The following is a 20323-nucleotide window of genomic DNA, read 5'->3' on the forward strand; positions in this document are numbered from 1 at the left end:
TTTCTTTTATGACGAGCCGTTCTATATCCCGCCAGCATTCACCAGTGACGTAAGTTACTAATAAGATATCTAATACACAAGTAGGACCTACTTCCAAGAGCATAACAACACCAGTGTACGTGTGCTACGGATTCTGACCAATCGTCAAATTTGTGTTTGTTTAGATCAGGTTTATTCTTATGACGAACAGGTTATAGACATTCACCAAATCCAAAGCCTTCCATCAGACTGCCACAGGGTATAGAGAGATTCGTCACTCCATTTCAGTCATGCACTGTCCAGTGCAATTGCTCTTTCCACCACCTCATGTGTCACTTAGCACTGACTACACACATGTGTGGTTTGTGAGGAGCTGCTTGACCACTCTGCCCCATTCTTTTTAACACCTCGCATACAGTGACTGTGCTGTCTCAACTGTTGGTAGCACCATGGAACTCTCAATTGATTTCCTCCATTGATTTCATGTGATTTTTTACAGCCACCCTCCACAACGCTTGACACTCACTACACGAGTACTGCGTGGCCTCAGTTTATCTGTGGCTGTTCCTCCATGTTTTCACTTCACAATCACATCGCCAGTAGTCAACTAGGGCACCTTTAAAATAGTTAAAATGTCCCTGATGGCTCCGTTACTCAAGTTGACATCCACTGGCTAGTCCACATCCGAAGTCACTGACCTCTCCTGGCCGACCCATTCTGCTGTTACCAGTACTCATCACCTACTTTTAGGCATCCAAAGAAAATTCCACACTGGCTGTATGAATGATGTTTATTAAATCTGCGACTGGTTTCGCACCACTTATCGGTGCATCCTCGGGCAATATATGCTATTTATAACATAGTAACCTTGAAAATTGCCCTGTAGCTACTCCCCACCACCCACGTCCAATATACCATCATCTGGTGAAAGCGGTAGTTAAAAAATAAATATATATATATTTTTATGGGGGGGGGGGGGGGGGGCAGCAATGAGTCAGTCAGGCTGTGTCCACTGCTGTGCATCTCCTTTCAGCTTGCACGATCATTGCTGCTCCCATCATTTAAAAAAAAAAAAGAATGGAACAAACCTCTATAAAAAAAAACTCTGAATCTGAATATCAAGGTGTGCGGCATGCTGATGCATCACTGTTGAGGTGGAACAGTTGTTGGCGGGCAACCTCTGGGGAACCTGTCGCACCTCAGTTGTATAAGGCTTACTCAGGCACGCAGGGCTCTGTCTGAGTGGACCCTTATTACCCTAGCTGCTCGTGGTACCGAAATGGAGCCTCTGAAATTTTCTTTTCCAGCTGTCAGCGGAAAGAGTGGGCCGCTGGTAGGTACTCACACCCAGTCTAACAAGAGGGCTCGTGTAACCAGTCTTCCTGACTCAAGGGTTATACAGAGTTCTTCAGCACATTGTAACAGCATGCATGCTGCCGGTCAGAATGTGCTTTTGACAGTGAAGCGAAAAGAGGGCAGATTTGAGAAGGTTTCGCTTTCTTTTATTTTAAAAGGTTTAGAGGGCATCACACGTACTCTGAAATCTGTCAAGTGATTGTGTAACAGAATGATGTTCCCAATAAGTTACCAACCTCTGGAAAGCTAAGTGCCTTGGAGAATATGCCATTGAAACGGAGCTCCACAACACCCTGAACTATAGCAAAGGTGTTGTGACCTGTAGAGACATTGTCAACATTTCCGAGGAGGAATTGAAGGATGAGTAGGCCCAGGAAGGGATAGCTGACGTGCAAACTACAGGGTGATTCAAAAAGAATACCACAACTTTAGGAATTTAAAACTCTGCAACGACAAAAGGCAGAGCTAAGCACTATCTGTCGGCGAATTAAGGGAGCTATAAAGTTTCATTTAGTTGTACATTTGTTCGCCATTCCAGTCAATAAAGTTTTTGGTCCCTTTTTCTTCGAAGGTGCTACTGTAACTGGACTACAGTATGTGGAGATGTTAGAGAATTGGCTGTTCCCTCAGCTCGAACAAGAAGCACAACAATTCATATTTCAGCAGGATGGAGCGCCACGACATTGGCACTTATCTGTCCGTAACTACCTGAACGTCAACTACCCGAGGCGATGGATTGGCCGCCAGGCAGCCCGTGACAGAGCACTTCATCACTGGCCTCCAAGAAGCCCTGATCTTACCCCCTGCGATTTTTTCTTATGGGGGTATGTTAAGGATACGGTGTTTCGGCCACCTCTCCCAGCCACCATTGATGATTTGAAACGAGAAATAACAGCAGCTATTGAAACTGTTACGCCTGATATGCTACAGAGAGTGTGGAACGAGTTGGAGTATTGGGTTGATATTGCTCGTGTGTCTGGAGGGGGCCATATTGAACATCTCTGAACTTGTTTTTGAGTGAAAAAAAAAACCTTTTTAAATACTCTTTGTAATGATGTATAACAGAAGGTTATATTATGTTTCTTTCATTAAATACACATTTTTAAAGTTGTGGTATTCTTTTTGAATCACCCTGTATATTGAAAAAGGTGGATGGGTATCAGCACTACCACAGCATTCGTCAGTGGACATGTCGGGTCGCAGTTGTCTCAGAGCCGATAGCCCTCCTACGAAAGCCAGATAATGTAAAAGTTGCCACCAGTGCGGACCTTCCAGTACCTCCGAAGGCAGAGCTGGGTAAAAAATCTGGCACTGGCTCCACCAGAGCTGCGATAGCTCCTCCAAAACCCTCCCAGTCTAAAACAGCAAATGGGAAGCTTCCACCACAGGCAAAAACATGCACTAAATTATCTGATACTGCTGATGTCATTCTGCTTTAGAGCCAATGAACTGCAAAGTCTATCTGGAGTAACCATCTTGCCCCAAGTCTCCCCGCCCTGATGGAAAGTACAAACCCTCTGACAGATGGCTTCCATCTGTGGAATGTGAATGGGTTCACAACTCATGTGGGGCAACTGAAACTCCGCACAGGCACGGCCCCTATGCTTGTGTTTTCAGGAAATACATTTAAAAGCCACCGATGCCCTTGTGCTATAGGGCTATGCCCTCCACTGAAAGGATGATGCGACTGGGGATAGAGCTGAGGGAGGTGTTGCCGTGTTTGGCAGTAACACACACACTACTCTGCTCTCTCTCCTTGGATACTGACATACAAGCAGAAGCTGTTGCTGATCATGTGGGTCAGGTCACTTTTTTCTCCTTGTCAGGATGAAATAGACTGAGGCTCTCACAGGCCTTCTTGAACACCTCCTCCAGCCATTTGATTTCAGTGCCCGTAATGTACAGGGTGTACATAAAGTCCGGGAACACTTTCAATTATTTATCGCATAAGAACTAAACATTGTACAGATGTCATACATATTGCATTTTAAAGAGAAACTCAAAGTTTTTTTACAAACATTCGATATGCGAACCGTGAGTGACCTGGCAGACATCTATACGGTAATCGAATTCTTGCCACGCCCATCCCAGCATGGCGTCGTTGACGGTGGCAGTCGCTTCCCGTATTCTCTCCCGGAGCTCTGCTACATTACGTCGTAGACACAGTACATACACCAGATCATTAACGTGTCCCCACAGAAAAAAGTCACACGGAGTGAGATCTGGTGATTGGGGAGGCCATTTCGTGAAACAACTGCCCCCTTCTGTAGCACGGCCGATTAATCAATGCGGCAGCTCCGCGTTCAGGTACCCATGAACTCCACGATGAAAATGGAGTGGAATCCCTTCCTGCTGAAAGGTGAACGGAGAGTCTGATTGGATTTGAGGCACCAGCCATCGCTGCAACGTGTCCGAGCAGATTTATTATTTAGTGTGTGGCTAATACAGACGTATCATGAAATTACATATACATATGTACATATTGACACACAAGAAACTTAAGTTTGTCTTTACAACTGAATATCCAGTCCTTCAATCCAGCGCACTGCATCTGGAGTTGCTAGCAGGAAGTCCTCTTTGGCGCCGTGATAGGCTCGAATCCTGCATTCACTGACAATGTGGTGAACAGTCTGGTATGGAGTCCCGCAGGCACAAGCTGGATCAGGCAGCTTCTTCCACATAAAGAGAGCATCCCTGCATCGCCCATGGCTGGTACGGATTCTGTTGAGAGTAGACCAGGTCTTGCATGGTAAGTCGAATCCACTTGGAAGTTTAGCACCTGAGAAGATGTTATGCAGGTGCACATCTGTCAGTGCTTCCCACCGACCTTTCCAATCTTCAAGAGGTTTGAAATTCTTAGCACCCATGTCAGCAGCATCACACAGAGTTGGATGACGTGATTTCAGTCTCTTGCGATTTAAGAGTGGCAGGTCGCTATGCACGGGTAGGTTAGAATTCCTGGAGATCTTGTGGAATTCTCTCATAAGGGCAGTACATCTGCGTAGATCAGGAGGCATTATACCAGTTAACAGTGGAAGCCAATAAACTGGAGTAGATCTGATTGTGCCAGATATTATGTGCATTGTTGTATTCAGCTGGGTATCAACAAGCCTTGTATGATGACTATTCATCCAAACAGGTGCACAATACTCAGCACTTGAGTATACCAAGCCCAGAGCTGAAGTTCGCAGGGTGGTTGCTGAAGATCCCCAGGTAGTTCCGCATAGCTTATGGAGGATGTTGTTTCGAGTCCTCAGCTTTTGAGCTAAGTTAAGAACGTGTTGTTTGAAGCATAGTGTACAATCCAGGATGACACCAAGATATTTTGGGTTCCAGTTGTGACGAAGAATTCTGCCTCTGAAACTTACTTCCAGTTTTACGTTCGCCAACTGGTTATTTAGATGGAAGCAACACACTTCTGTTTTACTCACACTGGGTTGGAGTCTCCAGATTTTGAAGTAATTGTCTAATGCAGACAGGTCATTGGCTAAAATCTCGTGTGTTGTCTTCATTTCCTGGTGTTTGACAGCTAGAGCCAGGTCATCGGCATAGCAGTATTTTCTGGATGAAGTGTCAGGTAGATCAGATAGATATAGGTTGAACAGTAAGGGTGAGAGAACTGATCCTTGAGGCAATCCGTTGTTCAGCTTCCTCTCCTTACTTATGTTGCTTCCAGTGATTACCTGGAACTTCCGATCACTTAGCATGCTGTTAATCAGTCGAGCCATTGTTCTGCAGGGTATGATGCGGAGAAATTTGTAGATAAGGCCTTCCATCCACACAGTGTCGAAGGCGGCAGTTAGATCAACAAATGCCACTGATGTTTTCTGCTTCATTTGGTATCCTGACTCTATGAAGGATGTGAGAGACAATACTTGGTCGCAGCAGCTACGCCCTGGTCTGAAGCCTGCCTGATCAACTGGAACGTTCTCTAAGATAGCGCTACTTATTCTGTTATATATTAGTCTTTCAAAAAGCTTGTAGCAGCAGCTGAGTAGGGAAATGGGGCGATAGTTTTCTACCCTGTTGCTGTGTTTGCCAGGTTTCAGAACAGATATTATCTTCACCTTTTTAAACTCAGATGGAAGTTGACCAGTCAGCAGGATGTCACTGAAGAATTCTGCCAGCCATTTCTTAGCTTTTCCTCCCATATGGATCAGGAATTCTGGGTGGATACCATCGAATCCAGGTGCCTTAAGAGGTGTCCGAGCAGAAATATCCAGTGACAGTGCTCTCGGCAAAGAAGAATGGCCTGTACAGTTTTTGATATGACAAGGCTCAAAAAACATTTACCTTTGGGGAATCATGTACAAATTCAATGCATTTGTGTGGATGCTTTGTACCCCAGATTCGACAGTTATGTCTGCAGCACCAGGATTTCCTACATAAACATCACTGCATCGGCATATTCTTCGATATCAGTAAGGTGTACAACACTATGTGGAGACACAGTATTCTCACACAACTGCATCAATGGGGATTTGTGGCCACCTTCTCATCTTCCTACTACAGTCTTTCCTGTCCCATCAGTTTTTTAGGACCCGAGTTGGTGACACGCTGTCAGATCGATTTGAGAAGAAGAATAGTGTCCCTCAGGACAGCATTTTAAGAGCTACCCTTTTTGCCACAGCCATAAACTGTATCATGTCTGCAGTAAGAAGTCCTGTATAGTGCTCCTTATTTGTGGACAATTTTGCTGTTTTCTGTTTCTCCTCCGTCATTGCAACAGTGAGCCATCAGCTGCAAGCTACATTGCAGAGGTTAGAGGAGTGGGCTGCAAAGACAGGGTTCCACTTTTCTCCAGATAAGTGTGTGTTTGTGTGTGTTCATTTTAATTGTTGTCATCAGTGCTTTTTTTCTAAAAAAAAGTTTGAGGGTACTCTGACATTGTATATAATGCAGCGAAGCATGCATGGGATACCACCTGTCTGCATTTAGCCATGATGTCATTAACATGTCGAACTACAAAAGATATGGTATTGGACTCTTCAGTTGACTTTACAGCTCAGATGAAGCAGGTGATAATGAGAAACACCCAAATATACAAGTGAATGTGGTATCGAACACTTCAGTTTATATCACCTCAAATGAAGCAAGTGATTCCCATCAACCCCTGGACAATAAAATAAAATGGTATTGTACGCTTCAGTTGAACTCTAATACACCTCAAATGAAACAGGTGAGTCCAATCAACCCTCCGACATACAAAACAATACAAGGAAATATTACCGAACACATATTTTAACCTTTAAATCACCACTAAGAGACACAATACAACAAAATCCATCCACAAATATCATCAACAACAATAGAAACTACACTTGTAACCTTGTTTGGCTCCCGAAATGGCAGAGATGATGGGTGGTATCCCGTGCTTCAACTGACCCAGTTTTTAATACAGCTGAAAATTTATTTAACTATAAAACTACAGTGTGACTTACATTAATAGTGTTACAACAGTTTCCAAACTGACTTTAGTTCATGGCTGCTGTAGTCTTCACGCCTTCTTACTTTACTCTTGCTATCAGTAGCAAGATGTCTACCTTTCATGAACCAATAGCATACATAGTCCATGGGCTGGAACAACATTAGTGGAGGACCAACCAATACTGTAAAAAAAGTTACTTTGTTGATGAAAAAGTTTAGGGGTACACATCCCCCAGCTTTCCCCCAGAAAAACAGCACTGGTTCTCATCATATTTTTAATTTACCTGGCTTGCATACGAGGGATATCACCATACATTTTAGAGACTCAGTGATGTTTCTGGGCCTCATTTTTGGCTCCAAATTGTCGTGGTTGCCACACCTGAGGGGCCTGAAAGCCAGAACCCTCAAGGCACTGAACCTCATAAAGTGCCTTATCTACAGATCTTGGGCAACAGACACGGGTGCGTCTGCTCCAGTTTTATAGGACTTTCGTGCGTTCCCGACTGGACTACCGTTGCACGGTGTACAGATCAGCGAGGCCTTCTTATTTGAAGATCATTGATGCTGTCCGCCATGAGGGGATTAAGCTGGCCACAGGTGCTTATAGGACCAGTCTCATACCCAGTCTCTCTCTGCTGAGACTGGAGAACTGCCGCATATCATCCAGTGGCAACTCATCGTGGTGCATCACGTATGTAAATTCCTCCCAGCTCCAACTTCACCCGCATACCATACTGCTGCTCGGCTGCCTCTGGATTGCCTTTTCTCCTACCCTCTACGAGCCACACTGCCATTTGGGATCCGTGTACGATGTGTGCTGCATTCACTCGGTACGGAGTAGCTACAGTTGCAACTCCGTCTGCCACCCTGGCTACTGCCGAGGCCCGGGATAGTTTTAGATTTGGTGCCGTACACGAGAGATCGCACTCCTGCTTCTGTTTTTAATGCGATATTTTCTGACATTTTGTATGACCACCACAAGTATGTAACTGCCTTTGCAGATGGGGCCTCAGTTGGTTTCTCTGTCATTTTCCCGGATTGTGTCCTCCAGGACTGACTGCCTCAAGAATTAGTCTTCTAAGCAGAATTATATGCAATCTTGCAATCCTTGGAGCAGATGAGGTTCTTCCAGTGCTAAATTTCTTGTCTGTTCCAATTCTCTGAGTGCCCTTCACTTTCTCCAACATTTGTACCAAGCAGATGAAGTAGTCCAGAATATCCAGCATGCCCTCCTCCAGCTAAAACTGTGGAAGGAAGTGTCTTTCTGCTGGGAACCAGGGCACTTGGATATTGCACGGAATGAAAGGGCAGATCTAGCAGCCAAGGAGGCATGTTGTATCCTGAGTTATTTCAGTGTGCCAGCTCCCTGTATGCTATCACCACACTCTTGAGGTACCAAGTATGCATTGACAGCAAGACGGGTGGCTGCAACTGACAGACAATAAGCTCCATCTAGCAAAGCCCACAACGTGGCCTCGCCGTACCTCCTTCTGGCCGTGTCGACAGGATGACGTTCTCCTTACTTGTCTTTGCATAGGCCACATCCCTGTGACACTTGGCTTCTTGCTCGAGTGACAGAACCCACCATTGTGTGGAGCTTGTGGCTTACAGCTCGCTGTCATCCATATTTTACTCGTATTGGACTGTGTTTTATTTTCTGACCAGTGGGCCATGCTGGATTTGCCACCGGATCTGCCTTCTATTTTAAATAACATCCAAATGAATGTGGTTTGAGTTTTAAAGTTTTGTGAATTATTCAACATATTTCCCAAGATATTAGAGAGATTGTTTTAATGTGTTAACAAGGTGACTGGCTCACTCACATTTATTCTAAGTGGTCAGACAGTCACATTTCCCTGTGCTTTTCTTTTAGCTCTTTTGTGTTTTACTTTCTCTGTGTTTTAATTTCACGTATAGCTACTCTCCCTCTTTCTAAGTTGCTTTAGTGCATGCGAGATAGGGTCAGTGTGTCGTCATTTCGAGTGCACGAGTCTGCAACAATTTTAGAGATTATCTCCTCATTTGTTTATTTTAATGAGTGTAAGGGTGCTGATGCCTCGCTGTTGAGTGCCCATATGACCTCCCCCCCCCCCTTTCCCCCCCCCCCCCCCCCTCTCTCTCTCTCTCTCTCTCTCTCTCTCTCTCTCTCTCTCTCTCTCTCTCTCTCACACACACACACACACACACACACACACACACACACACACCTCATTTTGTAATGTGGCAGGTCTGCCTTTCATGACATCTGGTGGTCAGTCCCACATTACATATGGGTGTCTGGATACTTTTGATCAGACAGTGTACTATTCATAATGTTTCCACAAGGTGAGGTTCAACAGCCATAAAGTATTTTATAAAATGCATTTTAAGCATCAGCTGTTTATTTGTCCCATTAGTCATTTACTGCTTAGCCATCATCCAGGATGTAGGGTACAAAAGATTAGTTAAATGCGTTCCATATTCCTTTGAAGTTGAACAATATTGAAACCATCCAGTGAAAATGTAAGAGCAATTTGTCTAAGAATACTACGCGTCATATCTTATATCAAACAGCAAACATCTACATCTACATCTATACTCCGCAAGCCACCCAATGGTGTGTGGCAGAGGGCACTTTACGTGCCACTGTCATTACCTCCCTTTCCTGCTCCAGTCGCGTACGGCTCGTGGGAAGAACGACTGCCAGAAAGCCTCCGTGCGCACTCGAATCTTTCTAATTTTACATTCGTGATCTCCTCAGGACGTATAAGTAGGGGGAACCAATATATTCGATACCTCATCCAGAAACGCACCCTCTCGAAACCTGGACAGCAAGCTACACCACGATGCAGAGTGCCTCTCTTGCAGAGTCTGCCACTTGAGTTTGCTAAACATCTCCGTAACGCTATCACGGTTACCAAATAACCCTGTGACGAAACACACCGCTCTTCTTTGTATCTTCCCTATCTCCTCTGTCAACCCGACCTGGTACAGATCCCACACTGACGAGCAATACTCAAGCATAGCTCGAACGAGTGTTTTGTAAGCCACCTCCTTTGTTGATGGACTACATTTTCTAAGGACTCTCCCAATGAATCTCAACCTGGCACCCGCCTTACCGACAATTAATTTTATACGATCATTCCACTTCAAATCATTCCGTACGCATACTCCCAGATATTTTACAGAAGTAACTGCTACCAGTGTTCGTTCCGCTATCATATAATCGTACAATAAAGGATCCTTCTTTCTATGTATTCGCAATACATTACATTTGTGTATGTTAAGGGTCAGTTGCCACTCCCTGCACCAAGTGCCTATCCGCTGCAGATCTTCCTGCATTTCGCTGCAATTTTCTAATGCTGCAACTTCTCTGTACACTACAGCATCATCTGCGAAAAGCCGCACGGAACTTCCAACACTGTCTACTAGGTCATTTATATATATTGTGAAAAGCAATGGTCCCATAACACTCCCCTGTGGCATGCCAGAGGTCACTTTAATGTCTGTAGACATCTCTCCATTGAGAACAACATGCTGTGTTCTGTTTGCTACAAACTCTTCAATCCAGCCACACAGCTGGTCTGATATTCCGTAGACTCTTACTTTGTTTATCAGGCGACAGTGCAGAACTGTATCGAATGCCTTCCTTAAGTCAAGGAAAATGGGATCTACCTGGGACCCTGTTTCTAATATTTTCTGGGTCTCACAAACAAATAAAGTGAGTTGGGTCTCACACAATCGCTGGTTCCGGAATCCGTGTTGATTCCTACAGAGTAGATTCTGGGTTTACAGAAATGACACGATACACGAGCAAAAAACATGTTCTAAAACTCTACAACAGATTGATGTCAGAGATATAGGCCTACAGTTTTGCGCGTCTGCTCGACGACCCTTATTGAAAACTGGTGTGCTCTTTTCCAATCATTTGGAACCTTCTGTTCCTCTAGAGACTCCCCTGTGATGGCCATCTCAAAAGTATCGTGTATGCAGAGCCAACTCTAGATGTGGAGACACTGGAGTAACATATTCATGCTGCATTTGACATTGTTCGGATGCGCCCTGGCCAAAGTGAATGTGTGAAACAGAACGCACTACGGTATGTACATGCATGCATTGAGGCACATGGAAGCGATTTTCAATACATACTGTAACTGTGACTGTATAGTACAGTGCATATTAGACCACTGTCTAGTTAACAATGTATGATTGAATAAATGGCCTCGAGTGTGGAGACCATGCATTTCCGAACTCAAGTTCATTAGGCCTTTTGTTCTGTATCTTCTCATCGCTCAATCCCTCGAGGCTCTACACGGTGGAAAAAAATCACCCCGTATATTGACCTACCGCTAATAAAGCAAACAACTTCACAAAGTCTGCAGGTCACACAAGCATTGTTACCGACTCTAAAACATCCACAAACAGACAGTTTAACGCCAGCCAATTACTTGCACATGTTATGAATTGGTTCATAGTAAACTGTTTAGCAATAAACCTCACAAAACCAATTACATTCAATTCTGTTCTGGCAACAAAAGCCCACAGGAGATTACTATTGCACACGAGAGCCAGCAAATCGGAGGGTACATGGTTCAAATTTCTGAGGCATTTGTATGGATAACGGGCTTAAATTGGAATACCGCATCTTCCAAACCTTGGAAAAGTTGAGCGCAGCAACATTTGCCATCCAGATTATCTCCAAAGCTGGAGACATCAATGTCTAAAAATCTGCCTATTTTGGCTACTTCCATTCATCAACGTGTTAGGCATAGTCCATATCACTTCACACAGGCTAGGAAAAAATCTTACCAGAATGAGATTTTCACTCTGCAGCGGAGTGTGTGCTGATATGAAACTTCCTGGCAGATTAAAACTGTGTGCCTGACCGAGACTCGAACTCGGGACCTTTGCCTTTCGCGGGCAAGTGCTCTCGCAGGAGAGCTTCTGTAAACTTTGGAAGGTAGGAGACGAGGTACTGGCAGAAGTAAAGCTGCGAGGACGAGGTGAGTCGTGCTTCAGTAGCTCACATGGTAGAGCACTTGCCCGCGAAAGGCAAAGGTCCCGAGTTTGAGTCTCGGTCGGGCACACAGTTTTAATCTGCCAGGAAGTTTCAAAAAATCTCACCTTCGTAGTCTTAGATCTTATTGAATTTAGTATATGTTAAAATGAAGAACTAACCAAGGAATATGTATTTTTTGTTTCTTGTGCTCCGAGATACAGCCCTGCAAAGATGACACTGCACATACCATTTTGAAGATGCAAATTTTTGAAAAAAAATTAAAATGCTGTATCTCGGGGACAGTTCTAGATATTTACATTTGGACATATCTGTCAAAGTTCTTTTACTATAGCTTCTGAACCTTTTTTATAATTTATGGGATTTTTTTTTTCACAAATGCAAATCCATACAATTGTGATTTTTTCTGTTGATTAGTACCATATAGTTCTACATTGCCTGAAAAGGCAATTTTTGGCTTATTGATTACCCTCTTGAGCTCAGATTTAACAGATTATGCTTATCCATTACGGATATTTTAGAACCGTGACTGTATATTAATGTAAATAAGTTATACACAACTGCAACCAGTCACTTTTTTCAATAATAATGTTTTATTACATTAACCGGTTTTCGAACCCTTTCAGGTTCATCTTCAGATGATTTCGGGAGGATCCGGGAAGTTACCGGTACATCATTACTGGTAGTAGCTTTCCAGGGAAAGCTGGAAGGAAGTTACATCATTACTGGTAGTAGCATTATGCTACTACCAGTAATGATGTACCGGTAACTTCTCGGATCCTCCCGAAATCATCTGAAGATCAAAGGGTTCGAAAACCGTTTAATGTAATAAAGCATTATTATTGAAAAAAGTGACTGGTTGCAGTTGTGTATAACTTATTTACATCAGATTTAACAGATTTTATATCCTGCTCAGTATTAACATTTAACAGAAGGAACTGCATGTCATGGTCTGAGAGGCCATAGACTATTGGTTTTGTAACATAATTTTGTTTATTGGACATTTCTATAAAGATATTATCAATGGCAGTTTGTGAGCAATTTGCTACCCTAGTGGAGAACTTATCAGTGGGAATTAAGTTGAATGTTAGTGTTACTAACTCAAATAAGTTCTTATTGGGAGAGTCTTTAAGGAAGTCTACATTGAAATCACCAGCAACCACTATTTCTTTGTTTTTGGTTGTTAAATGGGCCAGTACAGCTTCAAGGTGGTTTATGAACAGATTAAAGTCACCTGCAGGTGCTCGATATACACTTAATATTATTAAGGATTTTTTTGTGAAATCTGTTGCACGTGCTTCCATATGCTTTTCTGGGCAAAATTTATGAATGTCTATCTTCTTAAATTTATGACAATTCCTGATGAATGCAGCAGCTCCTCCTTTCTCCATTTCTGCTCTACAAAAGTGAGATGGTAACCTAAACCCTGCAACACTTATAAGTTCTATACCAGTGGTCACATAATGTTCAGAGAGGCAGATTATTACAGCTGGGTTTGAGTACTCTTAATTCATCTATGCAGATAATTAATTCCATTAATTTTATTTCTCAGTCCTAGAATATTTTGATGCAATAAGGATATCTGACATTTCACATTGACTGAGTTAAAGTAGGGTAGAGCTGAAATATCTGCTGACCGTTGAAAATTCTTAGGCAATAATTGTTTATGCTGATGTAATAGATTACTGTTTAACGTCCCGTCGACAACGAGGTCACTAGAGACGGAGCACAAGCTCGGATTGGGGAAGGAAATCGGCCGTGCCCTTTCTAAGGAACCATCCCGGCATTTGCCTGAAGCGATTTAGGGAAATCACGGAAAACCTAAATCAGGATGGCCGGACGCGGGATTGAACCGTCGTCCTCCCGAATGCGAGTCCAGTGTGCTAACCACTGCGCCACCTCGCTCGGTTGCTGATGTAATAACCTAGAATTATGTTTTTTTGGCTTCTTTCTCAAACTGAAGGTTTTTCTCAGTCCTATCCTCTCTTAAAATTTGGTTTCTTTCTGTCCTGTTACCGGGCCACGCACTGCATGAAAACGAATTTGTCCCTTTACCTGGTGAATAATTTTCTTACTTTGTTTATTTTACTAAAATGTAGACTTTCACGGCCGGAAATATCATGTCCATTATAATTTTCAGGGCTGTTATGCCGTGGTCGGTTGATGAATTTTGTCTCAATTCCCAACGTTTATTTTGCACTACAATAATTCCTTTTCTATGAAAATTAACCGCTTTGGAAAAAAAGTTATAGTTTTGTTTAGAAATCTTCCCAAAACATCTATCACTTTCCCTCCCACTTGCAATAACGCATTGTATTGACGTATGCAAACTTTACGTCGTAATTCAAACAGTCAAATATCATCAGATGTTCCACACAACAAACGCAAAGAGATAATTCCACAGATAAACCCAACTGCAGTACTGAGTTTATATACCACAGTGGTTTATTCTTGTATATCGGGTGGGTGAATTTCGAGAAGATATTACATTTTAGGGAGTTGCTTTTACAGCATTTTGAAATTTTTCATTGATTTAGTGGTATTAAATCTTTGATTCTGAAGCTTTCTACTCCACCGAGAAATTGATTAAGTAGCCCCACCGCAAGAATATTGATGCACAGTTCGGAAAAAAAGATATCGATAGTTTAACGACGATACTGCTACATTCAAAAGGGTAAAGGCGTACCGAAGAAAAATATCCGCTGCCTTCATGTACATTGCGGTGCTTTAATGTATCTCGTAGAAACTGTAACTTGTAGATGTGTCATGTCTTCACGATATGATGTCAGATGATATGTTACCCCTCCAAACTAAATGTCACTAAACTTTCGTCTTTGACTGATAGAGACTGATTAGATATAAAGAAGAAGGAAAAATAAGATATTAAGAAATGGGTTAGGTGGAAGTTCGCATAGCTGTCGTAACAATGTTACTGCGGCTGTTAAACAGAAATACTTCCGGCCTCGAGTCAAGTGGGCAGCTGCTAATCCTTGCGGGGATGTGAGTGGGCGTCCCCCGGCGTAGGTTGTGACGTATTGAAGCCGAGGTGGGGCGTTGCCCACAACATCGGGCCGAGATGGGAGACCGCGAGGAGCGTCAGGACCTGCTCGTGCGAGACGGTTCGCACGAGTACGACGCCACCTCCGGCGCGGGGGCGGTCGGGCCCGGCGGCTACTGCAGCGACGACGACGAGTACGATGCGGACGGGGGCGGTGTCACCCTGTCGCCGGCGAGGGAGGCGGCGGAGGTTGCGGCCCTCGCCTTCATGCTCGCCCTTTCGGCGGCGGTGGCCGTCGTCTTGCTGCCGCTCTACTTGGACACCGTGGCCTCGGTGGGCGACGCCTACACCGCGCTGCTGTTCACCACAATCGGTAGGAAATTTCGTGCATACTTAAACGAAGTGTGAATGAACCACTGATTATGTCACATCTTTTAATCATCATCATCATCTCTGCCATCATTCACATATTTGGCCACCTCAGGTGCCCAAACTGTTGTTATTGTTGTGGTCTGAAGTTTGATTTGATGTAGCTCCCCCACCTCCTTACATCTTGGTTGTCATGACAGACTTATCTGTAGTTTAGCCAAGGTCTAGGTTTGGTGGAAATGGCTCTACACTATCCTCTTGTTTGTCATGATCAGTAATCAGTTTCATGCATACCATCTGATTATGTAGAACAGTTGAAGTGTTGTTTTGTTATCAATATCATCATCATCACCATCACCACCAATGTCATCATTCAAATATTCGGCCACCTCAAGTATCCAAACGTTGTTGTTATCTACAGCCTGAAGACTGGTATGATTTATTCATTCATTCATTCATCCATCCATCCATCCATCCATCCATCCAGGGATCATCTCACAATGATATAGCACCTGTAATCAGAATACCATGAAAGCAGATAGCTGAAAAATACACATACACACAAAATATAGAAGTAGGCCCTATGCTTTTATCAGAATAGGACAGATAGTCAGCCATGGTCTCGATGAAGGAATCAGCCAGACATTTCTCTGAAATAATGTAGTAAAACTATCCAAAACGTAAATTGGGATCACCAGGTGGAGCAAACAATTCTGTAACAAACATGAAACTTTTTGGGATGAATATTGATTGTCAATCAACAAGGTGTGAACGCACGAATATACTGACAAAAAGAACGTCATCATCATGTTATGTTTGTGGGGTTCCATCATTAGTCTGTAACAGTCAATGTTTGTGGTGATGTACTATTCCCACAAGCACTCATTTGTTAGCTAAGGGACTATTTTCTGGGGATCAAAGGCACAACACTTGGACACAGTTTTAAGATTACAGAAAAGGGCTATAAGAATAACAACTAGAAGTAGTAGTTGGCTTCACTGTGAAGAACTGTTTAGGAAACTGGATATCTTTACTGCAATAAGTGAGTACACCTACCAATCTGCTGCCTAAATCAGGGAAAATAATATTATATATTTTGCTGATAGTTTTCTAAACCACTGTGAATTTAGATCCAGTTTGGACTTATATTTACCAATGAAGAACAAACAGAAAACTCAAAAAAGCATTTCCTGTCAGAGAAAAAAATTGAATTAATAAATTGCCCAAGGGGATGTAAAAGAATACTTAAATACAACTGTTTAAAAAAGCAGCTGAGCCATTCTTCATAAATAATGTATACTACACAGTGGGTCGACAGAAGCGTCCGATCCAACGCGTCGGCTTTGACCCGTGACGTAAGGATGTTGTTGTGTGTGACGTCATGACGGTGCGGAGTTTGGCTGTCTCCAGTTCTGTTTTATCTTATTTTATTTACCTTTCTGATCTGTTCGTTCTATCTCGTGAGATTTTTTTTTTTTTTTTTTTTAAAAAAACACTTATTACTTATTTTAATTATCTGTTTCCTCGAATTTCTGTTTTAGTTTATTATATTTATCTTTCTGATCTGTTCGTTCTATCCCATGAGATTTTTTTTTTTTTTTTTTTTTTTAAAAAGACAAAAAACACTAATCAGCTACTGAAGCATCTTTATCTTCTATGGGTTGCAGGGGTTACGACCCCTGGGGAGGTGGGTGGGTATTCATGCATGGCTGTCTTCACTTACACGTTGTAGCTACGCAAGGCGTCTAAATTTGTTTATATTTAGTTTGCCCCCCACCCAAAACACCCCATTTCCCGCGCTTGTCCCGTTAGTGTCATTAGGCTTCTTGTGGAAAGTGTGTGTGTTTGTTTTTGTTTCCCCCATATCTGTGACGTCATGGGTCAAAGCAGACGGGTGGGATCGGGCGCTTCCGTATTTCCAACATTACAACACAGTGTCACATTACAGCACATGACCACAATGCAATACTGTTACAATAAAAATGTCAAGAGGTATAGTATATGACTGTTATATCTTATTCTCCTGAAATAAACATGCTACACTGTCTCATTCGAATGGTCCCTATTGTATCATGTTACACACAGTTGGCTCCAGATAGACTAACTTATAAAACATAGTTCTGCACTTCATCACTGCACGCACTAAAGACACTTGCAGGTCAGTCCTGACCACAGTCATCCTGCTGTGCCTCTTGCACTAACTCCAGTCTGTTTAGAAAACTGATTCCAGGCCTGTAAACATAGAATTCTGCCTCATGCTTGTCTCCATGCCCTCCTTTCAGACCATCTGGAAAGCTGTCATCGTCCCCCAATATTGAGTGATATCTTTATCTCAGGAGAATAAGATATAACAGTCATATACCATATCTTTTGACTTTTTTGGTAAAAGTATTGCATTGTTGTCACGTGCTGTAATGTGACCACTACTGAGTCCTCCAAGTAATCTTTAACTGTGTAGTAATCTTTAACTGTGTAGTTGTTGTTGTTGTTGTTGTGGTCTTCAGTCCTGAGACTGGTTTGATGCAGCTCTCCATGCTACTCTATCCTGTGCAAGCTTCTTCATCTCTCAGTACCTACTGCAACCTACATCCTTCTGAATCTGCTTAGTGTATTCATCTCTTGGTCTCCCTCTACGATTTTTATCCTCCACACTGCCCCCCAATGCTAAATTTGTGGTCCCTTGATGCCTCAAAACTGTGTAGTATACATTACTTATAAAGAATGGCTTAGCTGCTTTTTTAAACAGCTGTATTTTAGTAATCTTTTTCATCCCCTTGGGCAATTTATTAATACAATTTTATTATCTCACAGCAAATACTGTTTTGAGTTTTCTGTTTGTTCTTCCTTAGTAAATATAAGTCCAAACTGGATCTAGTTTCACAGTGGTGTAGAAACTATCAGCAAACTATATAATAATATTTCCCCTGAGTTAGGCAGCAGATTGGTAGGCGTACTCACTTATTGCAGTAAAGATATCCAGTTTCCTAAACAGTTCTTCACAGTGAAGCCAACTACTACTTCTAGTTGTTATTCTTATAGCCCTTTTCTGTAGTCTTAAAATTGTGTCCAAGTGTTGTACCTCTGATCCCCAGAAAATAATCCCGTAGCTAACAAATGAGTGCTTGTAGGAATAGAACATCACCACAAGACATTGACTATTACAAACTGATGATGGAACCCTAAAAGCATAACATGTTGATGACATTTGTTTTGTCAATATCTTCATGTGTTCATGCCTTATTAATTTACAATCAATATTAATCCCAAAAAAGCTTCATGTTTGTTACAGACTCTGTAGATTTGTATCTACTATGCTTAAAGCGACATTTATTTTCCTTCTTTATGCTGTAGTGCGTAGTGTTTATTTTCTTTATATTCAGTGTTAGTTTCACACACACTGCCCATTGTAAACATCCACGAGGGCTTCATTCGCTTTCTGCTGTAGGAGTTTTTCAATAATTATAGTCCACAGCTTGTGGTCTTGCGGTAGTGTTCTCGCTTCCCGCGCACGGGGTCCCGGGTTCGATTCCTGGCGGGGCCAGGGATTTTCTCTGCCTCGTGATGACTGGGTGTTGTGTGTCTTTCATCATCATTTCATCCCCATTGATACGCAAGTCGCTGAAGTGGCGTCAACTCGAAAGACTTGCACCAGGCGAACGGTCTACCCGACGCTAGGCCCTAGCCACACGGCATTTCCATTTCAATAACTATGATGTTGCTATCATCATTAAAGATTACTTTTTCTTTATGTCTTATACGTCTGGAATGTTATTGCCATACAGTGTGAATCACCTAGAACTTGCACCGCAAATATTGCAGAAATGGGAAGTGCTATACAGTTTTCACAGAATGGATTAGTAGTCAGGGGCTCGTATTGTTAGTCAGTAAACAGATTTATACTCAGAAAGTGTACTTTTGTACAAACAAACACACTCTTTTAAATGGAACAATATCTATTGACATTAACAAGCTAAAAGTAGGGTCAATGGAAGCGTCCGATTCCACCCGTATGCTTCAACCTGTAACTTAATGGTGTTGTGGTGCACGACGTCACTTTGGCCAGTGTTTTTGAGTTGGTTGTGTTTGTAGATGTCATGTTGTTGTATTTGATGATGCCCTCTGGTGGGGATGTGGACGTGATAAGTTCAATGTGTTCATTTCAGTTTTGGTTGTCATTGCGCTAACATGGTTTTGAATTTAGGTAGTTGGTGCAGTAGTGTGGATTGTGGAAGTGTTTTCAGCGAGTTACTGAGAGAGAGAGAGAGAGAGAGAGAGAGAGAGAGAGAGTGAGGGTGAGAGTATGTGTGTGAGGAGGGGGGGGGGGGGGGAGGTGTGCACACGCTGTGGCCAACCTAGGGGGTATTGCTGGAAGCTTTTGTTGGTAATTATTTTTTGTTTTGGTTTTATTCTATAGCAATTCTGGTGTTTTTTTTCTGTTGTATTTTTATGGTAGGTCCGTTGGTTTTAATTCTGTGGTGAATATGGGGTATTTTGGTTTTTGAGTTGGTGAGATTTTGTTTCCACTGTTCAGAGTTTTAGGTGTTTTTTTTACATCAAATAGCTGCAGTTGAGCTATACAGGTCAAGGGAAATGTGCGATTCCACTTTTCAGATTTGTAGGTGTTGATTTTTGGTATCAATAGATGTGGTAGAGTTATATAGGTCAAGGGAAATGTATGATTCCTGTGGTTTTGTTGTTGTAGCGGAATGTAGTATTTGATTTTTTTTTGGATATTACTTGTTTTAGGATGGTGCAGTGTTCTTTTATTGTTGTGTATTTACTTTCTTCCTGCCCTAAATCTCCAATTTTCAGTGGTTGTCCCATTAGTTTCATTTTATTTTTGCAGTGAAAGTTTGTCATTTTTATTTTTGTTCACATTTGTTTGCATGTGTATGTAGTGACACCGTTGTCACCATATTATATATGTGGAACTAGCCATTTCCACAATACTGATCATGTCATGGGTCACAGCAAACGAGTGGAATTGGGCACTTCTGTAATGCCATTGAAATGTCAATGGTGTTTGTTGCAGGATTCTATGAGTCATTTAAGAGGTATCATATTTTGAAAAGTTTCCACACCAACACTTGTTTGTGCCATTCAACCTGTGTAGTTGCTAGGTTCAGTGCTGTTACATCTGCTTACAGTGTGCTTGTTACACCTTGCTAATCATTTAGTCTGAGACAGTCCAAGCAGTA

At 42.5% G+C, this 20323-nt stretch overlaps 1 protein-coding gene across 1 annotated transcript in view; it reads left to right on the forward strand.

Annotated features, from left to right (window-relative positions):
• Positions 1-20323, forward strand: part of LOC126426519 (uncharacterized) — a 60807-nt gene that overhangs the window by 17955 nt on the left and 22529 nt on the right. The window contains exons 2-3 of the mRNA XM_050088424.1: positions 10692-10840; positions 14708-15129. Coding sequence (XP_049944381.1) covers positions 14835-15129 — 295 coding nt within the window. The 5' untranslated portion in view covers positions 10692-10840; positions 14708-14834. The remainder of the gene's footprint in view (positions 1-10691; positions 10841-14707; positions 15130-20323) is intronic.

The sequence above is a fragment of the Schistocerca serialis genome, chromosome 11 (genome assembly GCF_023864345.2).
Source record: "Schistocerca serialis cubense isolate TAMUIC-IGC-003099 chromosome 11, iqSchSeri2.2, whole genome shotgun sequence".
Taxonomy (NCBI): domain Eukaryota; kingdom Metazoa; phylum Arthropoda; class Insecta; order Orthoptera; family Acrididae; genus Schistocerca; species Schistocerca serialis.